This window comes from Entelurus aequoreus, linkage group LG08 (genome assembly GCF_033978785.1).
Source record: "Entelurus aequoreus isolate RoL-2023_Sb linkage group LG08, RoL_Eaeq_v1.1, whole genome shotgun sequence".
Lineage (NCBI taxonomy): Eukaryota > Metazoa > Chordata > Actinopteri > Syngnathiformes > Syngnathidae > Entelurus > Entelurus aequoreus.
The window spans coordinates 46,446,910-46,458,995 of NC_084738.1; the positions used below are offsets into that span (position 1 = coordinate 46,446,910).

The 12,086-nt window shown below is 40.9% G+C and overlaps 1 protein-coding gene across 1 annotated transcript; it reads left to right on the top strand.

The window, feature by feature from the left end:
* Positions 1-5,295: 5,295 nt before the first annotated feature.
* On the top strand, positions 5,296-11,073 carry LOC133655955 (cell division control protein 42 homolog). Its single transcript, XM_062056621.1, has 6 exons — positions 5,296-5,413; positions 6,451-6,555; positions 6,834-6,906; positions 9,163-9,272; positions 9,349-9,546; positions 9,990-11,073. The coding sequence occupies exons 2-6, from the start codon at positions 6,451-6,453 to the stop codon at positions 10,077-10,079; spliced, it is 576 nt and encodes a 191-aa protein (XP_061912605.1). The 5' UTR covers positions 5,296-5,413; the 3' UTR covers positions 10,080-11,073.
* The last annotated feature ends 1,013 nt before the right edge of the window (positions 11,074-12,086 follow it).

The window sequence follows — 12,086 nt, forward strand, 5'->3', positions numbered from 1 at the left end:
GTTTGGTTGGGAGGTGGGGTCTGGGGGGCGGGTAGTGACGTCGGGGTGGGGGGAAGTGGGGGGTGGCGAGGTTTAGGAAGATGAGTCAGAGGAGATGGCGAGAGGAAGACATGGAGGGACACGGCTGAGGTGCAAACGACGTAAAAATAGATGGTGGCCCTGAGAGGGGAGGCGGGGGCTGTGGGGTCCGCAGTGGGGTCAAGTTCATCTGGGTTACATAATCCATCCCCCAGCAGACGAGGGGGTTCTGCAGCATCCATGAAAACATTAACAGCCACTAAAGCTGTTATGCTACGCTAACAAAAATGACCTACATGTCTCATCTCTGTATCCCCGAAGAGAAGCAAAGCAGTTAGCATCTCCTCCATGACCTTTAACCCCAGCTGAGAGGCCATTTTGTAAGTCAGTGCGCGCACACACGCTCGTCGGTTTTAAAAACATCCAACGGCAATGTGTGTGTGAGCGTGCTGCAGGAACCATGGAGGCTTTGCAAACAGACTGATGAGGATGTTCTCGTCTGCTGGAGGCTGACAGTAACACACACTGACAGCAAGGAGCAGTGTGTGTGCATGAGTGTGTCAGATCCTCTATAATTAAATTCATGACTTAAATGGAATTATCTTTTGGAGACAAGCAGTGCAATGTCCTTGACATACACCTCCCGTGCACACAAACCGATTAGACGTGGGTGAGCGGCCAATTGAGACACACACACCGGAGTGTGAAGGTTTGGTTGAAAATGATGAAACACGAAAGTAAAACCTAGGTGGTGTATGGCAGTGGTCCCCAACCACCGGGACGCGGCCCGGTACCGGTCCGTGGACCGATTGGTACCGGGCCGCACAAGAAATAAAAAATAAATTTATTTTTATTTTATTTTATTTTATTTTTTTTATTTTATTTTTATTTAAATCAACATAAAAAACACAATATATACATTGTACATCAATATAGATCAACACAGTCTGCAGTGATACAGTCCGTAAACACACATCATTGTACTCTTAATGACCAAAAAAGAAATAAAAAATACCATATCATTTATAAAAAATTTTAACGTAATGTTTTATATACATGTTACAGGTTATATATCTTTTAATATTGAATGTATCAAATGTGATGAATATTTAATGGACCACAATGGAAACAAGCCTTTTGGCTTTTTGTGCCATCCATTTGCCTTTTTAAAGCATTACATGGATTTAATTCTTTAAGATGTCATGTTAAAATACAAAAATACAGGAAACAAACAAAAGAGACGCGTGCCGATCGCACAGGGAGCTAAGGCAAAAACTTAGCCTAGGAATCATGAGCAAGGAAACAAGAAATAATCCAACGTAACTGTTGCATACAGCAAACAAGGAAGCCAGAGTGAGTGTGGCAAAAAACTGGAATAAGTAGCTCTCTGATTAGTGCCCGGCAGCAGGTGAGCGTCCCGGACACTAATCAGAGGCGGGTGAAACTAGTCAGCAAACATTGGGGACGGCGTGGCGCAGTTGGGAGAGGGTTCCTGGTTCGATCCCCTGGTTCTACCAACCTAGTCACGTCCATTGTGTCCTTGAGCAAGACACTTCACCCTTGCTCTTGATGTGTCGTGGTTAGCGCCTTGCATGGCAGCTCCCGCCATCAGTGTGTGAATGTGTGAGTGAATGGTGAATGTGGAAATAGTGTCAAAGTGCTTTGAGTACCTTGAAGGTAGAAAAGCACTATACAAGTATAACCCATTTACCATTTATTTACCATGGTAACCAAAACACACAAACTCAAGGGTGCTGAAAACAGAATTGAGGGAGTCAAAATTAAACAAAACATGATCCGGGCAATGGATCATGACATTTTGTGCCAGGTAAACACAATAGACTGTTTTTTTCCCAGAGAGAACACACAGAAGCGAATACAAATAATAACAGAAGAAATTAAACAATTAAAGAGATGGTTTGACAAAAACAGACTATCTTTGAATCTCAGTTAAACTAAAATAATTCTATTCAGTAACAGTAGAAGAGAAAGTCAAACACAAATACAAATAGACGGACATTGAAAGGGTAAAAGAAACCACATTTTGGGTGTGATAATAGATGATAAAATTAACTAAAAATGTCATAAAAATATACAACATAAAGTGGCAAAGAAATACATTAATAATGAATAAAGCAAAATATGTTATGGACCAAAAATCACTTCATATTCTCTACTGCTTGACAGTGTTACCATATCTGAGGTATTGCGCAGAAATATGGGGAAATAACACTTATTCACTTAGCATGTTACAAAAAAGAAAGATCAGTTGGAACTAAAATTTGCAATTCCGGAAAGAACCAATGATACGCATCAGTGGAACTGAAATGCTTGAATGTCCAGGGTGAGTGGAGTGTGTGGATGTTGAGACAGTTCGAGTCGGTTGAGAAATGTGAGATATGGAGAGGTTTGTATATTGCCGGTTCATTTTCAATTCCGGGTAATCAGGGAATTTTCGGAACCGGGAAACATGCTGGCTTGAATGTCCAGAATGAGTGGAGTGTGTGGATGTTGGAACGGTTCAAATCAGATGAGAAATGTGGGATATGCAGTCAATTGTATATTTCCCATTTATTGTCAATGGGGAGCAAATTACCAAAAAATCTGTGAAAACCGGGAATTTTGGTAAAGGGACAACATATTTTGCGCTCGACATATGGGAAGAGTAGTGTGGGTGGATGGTTGAAAGATCGCCATTGGGTTTAAAACATTCGTACATTTTGAGAAATGTTCCCATTTGAATGGGAATTACCTGGAAATTTGGGAATCATGGGAAAACCAGGAATTTTGGAAAATATTGATGCTAGCACAATTGTCCTAAATGATATGAATGGGTTGGTGTTGGAATTTTTGGAATAGGTTGAAAAATTTTGACGTAGTAACAGTTTGAATTGAGAATAGGTATTTCGGAATTGCTGGAATTTCGGTAAACCTGGGAGTTTGTACGAAAAAGAAAAATGGTGATTTTGTTGTCCCAATTAAGAAGAATGTTTTGAAAGTGGAACGGTCAAAAACAGTTGAAAAATGGGGACTATGAAAACTTTCCAGGAAGAGGGGAAAATAGGGCTTTTGAAAACCAGGGATTCTGGAAATTCCTGAAATTTTTTTGAACTTGGAAAATAGTAGTTTGATTTTCCAACATAATGGAGTGTGTGGATGGTGGAACGGAAATGTGGGAATTGTGCAAGTTCGAAGAATGGCCCATTCATTTTCAATGGGCAAAATGTCCCAGGATAACCGGGAAATCTGGGTACTCTGGGGGATTTTAAAAACATTAAAGCTCATGATTCCCGGTGGAACCAGACGTTTTGATACTGGAACGGTTCTGTGGGCTGTGGCCTCTGGCAAACTTTTGCGGAGGAGTAATAATAAATAGATAGTTTTTTGCTCAGTAAAGTTTAAAAAAATAAATCCAACATTTTTTTAAACTTTTACCACAATAGTCTCAAGATCAACTTCAGATCTATCCGTCAATTATAAGTTTTATTGTTGTTTATGTTTTTTGTTTGTTCGTTTTAGGCCCTTCTTTAAAAAACTTTGATTTTTAAATGGCAACCAAAAAATATGCAACATTTTCCCCCCAAAATATCTCAAAGTGGAATATTTAATGTGAAGTAAATGGAGCCTTGAATAGGTCAATAATTCATAATGACATTGATTTTGATACATTATTACTTTTTAAAGAAAGAAACAGCCTGCATGGCAGCTTTGTGTTATTAGAGTAAATAATGCAACATTCTCTTGTTACATTTCACCTGTTTGCTCTTTTATACCACTTTTTATGTTTTTTCATTTTTTTTCATTGCATTTTTAGAATGTGCCGTGGGGCCGTTAAAAAATTACCTGCGGGCCGCAAATGGCTCCCGGGCCGCACTTTGGACACCCCTGCCATAGTTGATCTAACATAATAGTGTGGGAGTCCAGTCCATAGTGGGGCCTGCAGGAGATCATCTTGAGTGAAGACAGATCAGCAGCGCAGAGACGTCCCCAACTGATGCACAGATGAGTGGTCCACCCTGGGTCCCGACTTTTGGTCACCGAATCTGTGCCCAGAGCAGAAAAGAAACGGCAGATCAACTGCCGTTTCAGTGATTACAAATACATGGGAGGCAGACACATCAGTTCACATACTTAGAAGAGGCAATTCCTGAAGGAATTGCGTGTGAATGCTCCAATGCTTAAGTTCAACTGAAATCCTGGAATTTTTTTTAGAATTGTTGAAAGAGAGCACACAATTCCCAAACAGGCTGAATATTTTGAAGTTGAAACGGTTTGAATCAGATGAAAAATGTGGGAGTTGTGGAACTTTGAAGAATGTCCCATTGATTCCAATAGGAATTTCCCCCCAAATTTGGGAATTTCGGGAAAAGCAGGATTTTTTTCTGCAAATGGTAAAAAACTTGAATGGTCTGAAGGACTTAAAATGGTTACTGTTGGAATTTTTCAAATCGGTCGAGAAATGTTGAAATAGTAACATGTTAAATTGAGAAAAGGTATTATGGAATTCCTGGAATTTCGGGAAAACCGGGAATTTTTCCAGTTGAAAAAACAACTTAGTTTTTTGTCCTGATTAAGATAATTTTTTGATGGTGGAAATGCCTTGGAAAATGTGGAAGGAGTAGTCGCCAGAAAAAAGGGTTAAATCGGGCTTTGGAAAAGCAGGAATTCTGTAAAATCCTGGAATTTTTTTTAACTTGGAAAAATTATAGTGTGAAATTCCAGAATGGTGGAATGTGTTGAAGGTGGAATGGTTTGAATAGGTTGAAAAATTTGGAAATGTTGAAAGTTTGAAAAATGGCCAATTCATTTTGAATGGGAAAAATGTCCCGGGCAACCGGGAACTCTGGGAATTTTTGGAATTTGTCAAGAGAAAGCCCGCGATTCCCAAATAGGCTGAACAGTTTGAAGTTGGAACGGTTTGAATCGGATGAAAAATGTGGAAGGTAGACCGCGCCAAAATCTGGAGAAGAAGAATAAGTTGACTAAATAGATGAATGTTGGTGTAGAAAACCATATGTGTGAATGCTTTGGAGCATTCAAACAATAAATAGAGGCAAACAATGATTGTATGAATAACACTAAATGAACTTCCTCTCTTGTGTTATTACCCTTGGCCTGTCTTGATATGTCTCCCTCTGGCGGTGTAAGTGTATTTGACGAAAACACCTGTAGAACATAAGAATTATCAATAGTCGTTGAGGAGAAATGTTTTAGTAAGAAATTATTTAATGAGTAAATAAAGATTAAACTTTTTTTTCTTTTTTTTTTTTAAAGATGAGGACTTTATGAAACCCACGAACTTAAACGCATCACGTTGCCGACTTCCGCGCTGGCTCAAAAAGCACTCGAACGCACCACGACTGCTTCAGTGTTCGGGCGCCTGGGAGAAGTCAAGGTAGGAAGTTGACAGCGACTTATCGCACTCTTTTACTGATTTCCTGACCACAAACCTCTGCGTTGTTAGGTCATAACTGAGTAATAAATTATGTCGTTTTGTCGTACTGTTGCAGCAAAAAAAAAAAAAAAAAAAGCTAACTCGCTGACAAACGTTTTAAAAGTTCCCGGATGTGGACGTGTTGCTCGTCCAAATGTAACCAAATATTGTGACGATACAGACGTTTAACTGTCCAATGTGTGCCTTTTTTTGTTTTGTTTTGTTTTGAATTGTTTGAACGTGCTATTTTGTTGTGGGAGGGGTCCGGGCGGATGTGACTCACCTAGCTGGTGTTTGCTAACTTTCATATGTATATATATATATATATATATATATATATATATATATATATATATATATATATATATATGTATATATATGTATGTATGTATGTATGTATGTATGTATGTATGTATGTATGTATGTATGTATGTATGTATATATATATATATATATATATATATATATATATATATAAACAACAACAATCCTAACATTCGGTTTACATCTTGTCTTAACTTTTCTTGCGTGAATGGTGTTTTTTACGTATGCAGAAGTGACACATTATGAGAAATATTTTGTAGCTCGTGATAGGGACAAGCGGTAGAAAATGGATGGATGGATGATGTAAAATGTTCTGTAGAAACACACAAACTGTGTGTTAGGTTGCTTTATTTGGTCTAACTGTGGCCATTAGGGTTCCATATGAGCCGAAGTGACTACAAAGTAGAAACTTTCCAGTGGGCGGTGGCACAAATGCAATTAAAGTCAAAATGAAGCCAACAAAGGTGCGCACAGTAAAGTTTGGTAATAGATTACATTGTAAGATTCCTCAGTATTTTCTGGTGTGTACTTGTTGACAAAAGGCAAAAAAGCTGGCCTCACTTAATATGTACAAAGGCAACCAATGATTACTATGACAACAGTGATTCCTCCACTGGTCACATAACCCTTCTGCAACCTCCAGCCCAGGAGTAATTCTTCATGTTGTTTTTCAGATGCAGACTATAAAATGTGTGGTGGTGGGCGACGGCGCTGTGGGGAAGACCTGCCTGCTGATTTCATATACCACCAACAAGTTCCCGTCTGAATACGTCCCCACGGTGAGCCCCGACAGACGTCTCCGCTTTTATTTGTCGGCAAGGATAGAGCCATTACATTGAGTTAATAGGTGGAATTTAAGGACCAGGAACTCGATGTGCATTTGTTGTTGACAAGGATTGGTGAGGCCCAACAAGCTCAGCAGGTCCATAATTATTTAGGAAACACCCCTGTTGACTGCAAACTAATGACTGCATTGTTAGTCGGTGCTGATTCCACTATTAAACTTGAACCATTTAAAGCCTCCTTCCTCTCCCATCATCCTCTCTTTCCCTCGCAGGTGTTTGACAACTACGCTGTGACGGTGATGATTGGTGGCGAGCCGTACACTCTGGGACTGTTTGACACCGCAGGTGAGAGCGACTTTTATTTAGCGCAAGATGAAGCCTTTAAGGGCATACTTAAAATCCTGGAGCCCCATTTACACTGCACACCAAATCTGATTTTTTTCGCCCTCAAGTGACACAGATGGGATTTTTTTTGCCAGTCTAAACGCTCCAAAGTGCTTCAAATCTGATCTTTTCGCATCAGATTCAGGAGGTAGTCCAAATCCGATTGAAATATTTTCAAATGTGACTGCAGTGTAAGGGAAATACAACCTGAATGCGACCCGATTAGACTTAGACTTAGACAAACTTTATTGATCCACAAGGGAAATTGTTCAGTTGCAAAGGATGGAAGGGTAAAAATGAAAAGGATAATGCAGGTATAATGTAGACTAAAAATTTACCATATAAATATAAATGTAATATATTGCGACATTGGGCAAGCTACATCATTCGTGTGCGCAGGAAAAGACACGACCCACCAGCGGAAGTGGATATGTCATCACAACATCCGGTTTCTGTAAGCAAAGTATTTTTTTTCGGTGCGTCACTCGTCAATAGTGCGCAAATAATAGGCTAAATGTAGTATATGAACATTATACACTTTGATTTGGCTGTGGGGTATTTGCTTACATTGCGTAAGTTGTTTCTGTACGTGAGTTGAAAAATTAAGCTAGCGTAGATCCACACTGATGTCCTTGTTGCCACTGCCTTTAACAGCCATACAAAATATATACTACACTATATATTCATACATGAAAAGTTGTTTAGGGCTCGACAGGATACCATGCAAACAAGCAACGTAGCCGTGACGTACGACAACTGTTATGCCATTGATCCTTACGAGTTCTTCAATAATGACACAATTCATAATCAGTGTTGCCAACTTGGCGACTTTGTCGCTAAATCTGGCGACTTTACAATCCTCTTGGCTACTTTTTTTTTTTGTCAACAGCTACTAGCAACAAATCCAGTGACTTTTTTTGGGGTGTTATTGGAGACTTTTTGTGTCTCTGAGACTTTTTTGAGTCTTGGAGACTGAGCTGAAAGTGTCATCAACGACCAGTGACGGGTGCTGCCGGTCAGCTGGTGATGCGAACAAAGCGGTAAACCTCACAGGGAGGGAATTTCAGCGGTTTGCTCGTGCGCAAATCAATTGTCGTCTGGACTTTTATGGTGCGTTCCATTTATAGTGGGGAGTCGGAATTTCCGAGTTCTGACTGAAATTTTAAATGTAAATGTTTTTTTTACTGTCACAATTTAATCAATTCCCTAATTTGATTTGCAACTGTATACAGCCTCACTCATTTACTCACCTCCAAAATCGTCTGTGTGTAACGTATGTATATATGTATGTGTGTGTGTGTGTGTGTGTGTGTGTGTGTGTGTGTGTGTGTGTGTGTGTGTGTGTGTGTGTGTGTGTGTGTGTGTGTGTGTGTGTGTGTGTCTCTCTCTCTCTCTTTCTCTATCTCTGTGACAAAGTTCAAAATCTCGCTAGCTAGCTCATGTCATTGCAGAGAGGAGACGCACACGCCTCCATACTGCAAATAAAATGCACATGTGCAAAGCTGCCACTTAAAAAAAGCGAGATGTAAATATTTCTTTACTGTCATGTCAAGCTAATATAAAATCCCTGCAACGTTCCAATTCCATCGTTCCTGTTAATGAGCCAGTCATGAGATATGATTCGTTAGTAAATATCACAACCCTTTATTCTTTTAATCAAATTTGATACTTTAAACATTTATCAATGCAGAACAAAATTGATACAAAAAACAACTAAGAATCCAAAGAAGAAAAGTAATCTGCAGTTTATTCATAATGATTTTTTTTAAATTGACTTTTGTATCTCTCCTACAGCATCAATTGCCATAAATTATGGAAATTAGGTAATGACATCATCAAGCGACTTTTAGGACAGCCAATGGCTACTTTCCTCGTTGAGGAGTTGGCAACACTGTTCATAATGCAAATGAAAAACAAAGACTTAAAATAATCAAAAAGTCAGAACATGCGCATAATGAAGACTTGCCATTTAGTTAATGCGATTGCTCTTCTCGCAAGTAATGACTGCAGCCGCTTTGCACTGTAGAAATAAAAGTACTCCAAATAAGACTGGAAACAATCCAGAAAGTCATGGAAATTGTTGTAATACAGCAGAACTGAAGTGATGGGACAGGACAAGAGGGAGGGGGACTCACACTCAAGTCCAGCATGGTTTTGGGGGAGTACACCCTAGTGTCTTGCTACTCCAAGTTGTGATGGCTGCATCCCCCCTTGCAGGCCAGGAGGACTACGACAGGCTGCGACCCCTCAGCTACCCCCAGACAGACATCTTCCTTGTCTGCTTCTCCGTCGTGTCGCCGTCGTCCTATGAGAATGTCAAAGAGAAGGTCGGTTCAAAGTTGCAAATGCTAACACTTTAAACCCTCGTCACAAACTAACCTCTTTGACCGCCTTGCCTCGCAGTGGGTGCCGGAGATTACCCACCATTGCCAGTCCACGCCGTACCTACTGGTGGGCACGCAAATGGACCTGAGGGACGACCACAACACCCTGGAGAAGCTGGCCAAGAACAAACAGCGAGCTCTGATGCCCGAGCACGGAGAGAAGCTGGCGCGAGATCTGAGGGCTGTCAAATATGTGGAGTGTTCAGCGCTGACGCAGGTGTGTATGCCAGTGTTTCCCCTACCAAATTTGCATAATGGGCCATGACGCGTTTGCAAAAAGTAAAAAAATCTGAAAAGCAAAACAAATATGTTTCGAACTAAACAAAAAACTGTTCTGTCGCTTTCTTTTGTCGTATTTTTAAATGTCACAAACGGCGGCGCCATCTGAGTGCTTTTAGATGGGGGAGGGGCCAACAGCAGCATTGGTTGAGAAGAGCGACGCATGCTTTCATTTTAGAGTATCTAGAAGTCATAGATTAGTCGCTCGTCGTCGTTTTCATCCATAGAGCTCGTATTACTTGCTAAATATAGCAAGAAAGTCGCTAAGTTGGCAGCACCGATCTTCTTTGCCTCTGTCAGACCAGCTCCGTTTATGAGCGAGCAAAAATAAGCGGTCCAAATTTATGTGAGAAATGTAACTTGTTGTGTTGTCTCGCTCAGAGGGGGCTGAAGAACGTGTTTGACGAAGCCATCCTGGCGGCGCTGGAGCCTCCTATGTCCAAACCCAAGCGGCGCTGCGTCCTGCTCTAAGGCGCTTCTCAGCCCAGACGAAGAGGGCGAGGTGGTGGGCCGGGGGGTATACTTAAACATGGCATAGATATCAAGGAGGAAACAACTTTGTTGCCATCTGTAAAACATTCGAAGAAAAACTCTAAGGCAACCACTAGAGACGTGCCTTAAAAGAACAATTTCCAAAGTCTTAAATCACTTTTTTGGTCCAAAGAAGCCTCGGCCATAAAGTGTTTCCTATTTTAAAATCCCCAAAATAATGCTGATGTGGGCTAGCCGCTGTACTGCTCATCACAAAAGTGCACAACCATACAAGTGCAGATGTTAGACAGTGGCTTCCTTCTGCAAACCTAACTGTAGTTTGCAGTCCTTGTCCAAAAGCAACATGCAGTCATCGATTCAGAAGAAAATTGATATTGTGATGGGTCTTCTTCAACATGAATGCCCTCTTTGAACATCAGTAGAAGGCTTCAGATCTTGCGCTCAAATCTTTTAATCACTTTCTGGACCAAAAGAGTTTGATATAATTGTTCCTTTTTAGCTTATTTATCTTTATATGGGTGTAAACTAGCGTGACCTCATCACTCCTTCCACCAATGAGGCGTAAACTACTGCTCCTTAAAGACAACACGCCAGGTGCAATATTCCCGTTGAGCTGGTGCTCATCCATTGTTGTGCAATAATACTTAGTACCTCTTGAGACGCTAGTGAGTCTGCTAGCAACTAAATTTCTTACTTCCTGCTGGCATGCTGGGGCTTGCCGACAGAATGTTAAGGTTCGTCTTTGTAGGCCAGTACAAGTGTTGAGAAATATTTTTAAATACTGACTTCTGTTTACCATCACCTCTTCTCTGAATGATGCTTTTGTTCCAATATCGTAAAGACGATGAGAAGTATTATCATGAATATATCTTATTCTGTCATGTGCCCACGTGACTTTTGGAAAATGATAAGCTTCTTCAACAAACAATAATGTTTCAGCTGCTGGCAATGAATAAAAAAACACTTGACCTTTGTCCCGTCAAATTTCTTCTTCTCAACCAAACACATATTTTTGTCCACTTTAAAATGTAATTAGCATACTTATAAGCATGTAGTAGTATTAACATACTATAAGTATACTGGAGGAGCATTAAGTGCAGACTACTTTCATAAATGTGCATGCTGCAGAGCAGGGAGCTGCTGCAGTACCCTACAGTGAACATTAGGGGGCGTGCCTCTCCTGTCTTTGGATACAGTATGCAAATGAGCTGGCTTCATTTTGATTGGCAGTCTAAAATGGATCCCGCAGGCCACCACAACACAGCGTGCAGGCTTGGCGCCACACAGGCCTTTGTCTTAGCCGCTTCCTGCTTTACCATCATGCATCGCTTTCGTGCTGTTGGGCCCCTGAACAACCTACAAAGTCACAAGCGATTTAACCGCCTTTCTGTTTACGTGTGTGTGTGTGTGTGTGTGTGTGTGTGTGTGTGTGTGTGTGTGTGTGTGTGTGTGTGTGTGTGTGTGTGTGTGTGTGTGTGTGTGTGCACGTGCGAGGGTTGAGGAGGGGAATTTTGGGAGACAAATTTTGCAGACTTAACTTGTAAAAAGTTGTCAGTGATACGTTAAAACAAAAGTGAAAGTTTACAAGATATCCGCTCATCTGATTGGCCGACTTCAAGTAACGTGTGTGTGCGTGCTTGTGCAAGCGTCTCACCTGATGATTCAACTTGTGTTTATGTGGCGGCCATCTTGTCTTGTTGCTGATTCAGCCTCTGACACCTCCACTAAGGCGCCTCCTTACGCTGCTGAATATTATGGGATGGCCATTTGACCTCATTATAAGTGTGTTGCTATGGGCAACAAGCCTAAGGAAGAGGGCGGGGGTGGGGGTGGGGGGGTAGTTGAGAGTTGCATAATGGGACAGAAACCTGACCTCTCTGCTCTTTTTTTGTCTTCTTTTAAGGATGCACGCACAAACGGCAAATCACAACAACTACAACATGTTTGTATCGCAGGTTGCAGCAATCTCTTGATAGCCATGAAATG

Excerpts from the sequence above, each read along its gene's own strand:
- LOC133655955 (XM_062056621.1), top strand. The coding sequence starts at position 6,451 with ATGCAGACTATAAAATGTGTGGTGGTGGGCGACGGCGCTGTGGGGAAG. Across the intron at positions 6,556-6,833 it reads CGTCTGAATACGTCCCCACG|GTGTTTGACAACTACGCTGT; the intron begins GTGAGCCCCGAC and ends TTTCCCTCGCAG. Across the intron at positions 9,547-9,989 it reads AGTGTTCAGCGCTGACGCAG|AGGGGGCTGAAGAACGTGTT; the intron begins GTGTGTATGCCA and ends TGTCTCGCTCAG.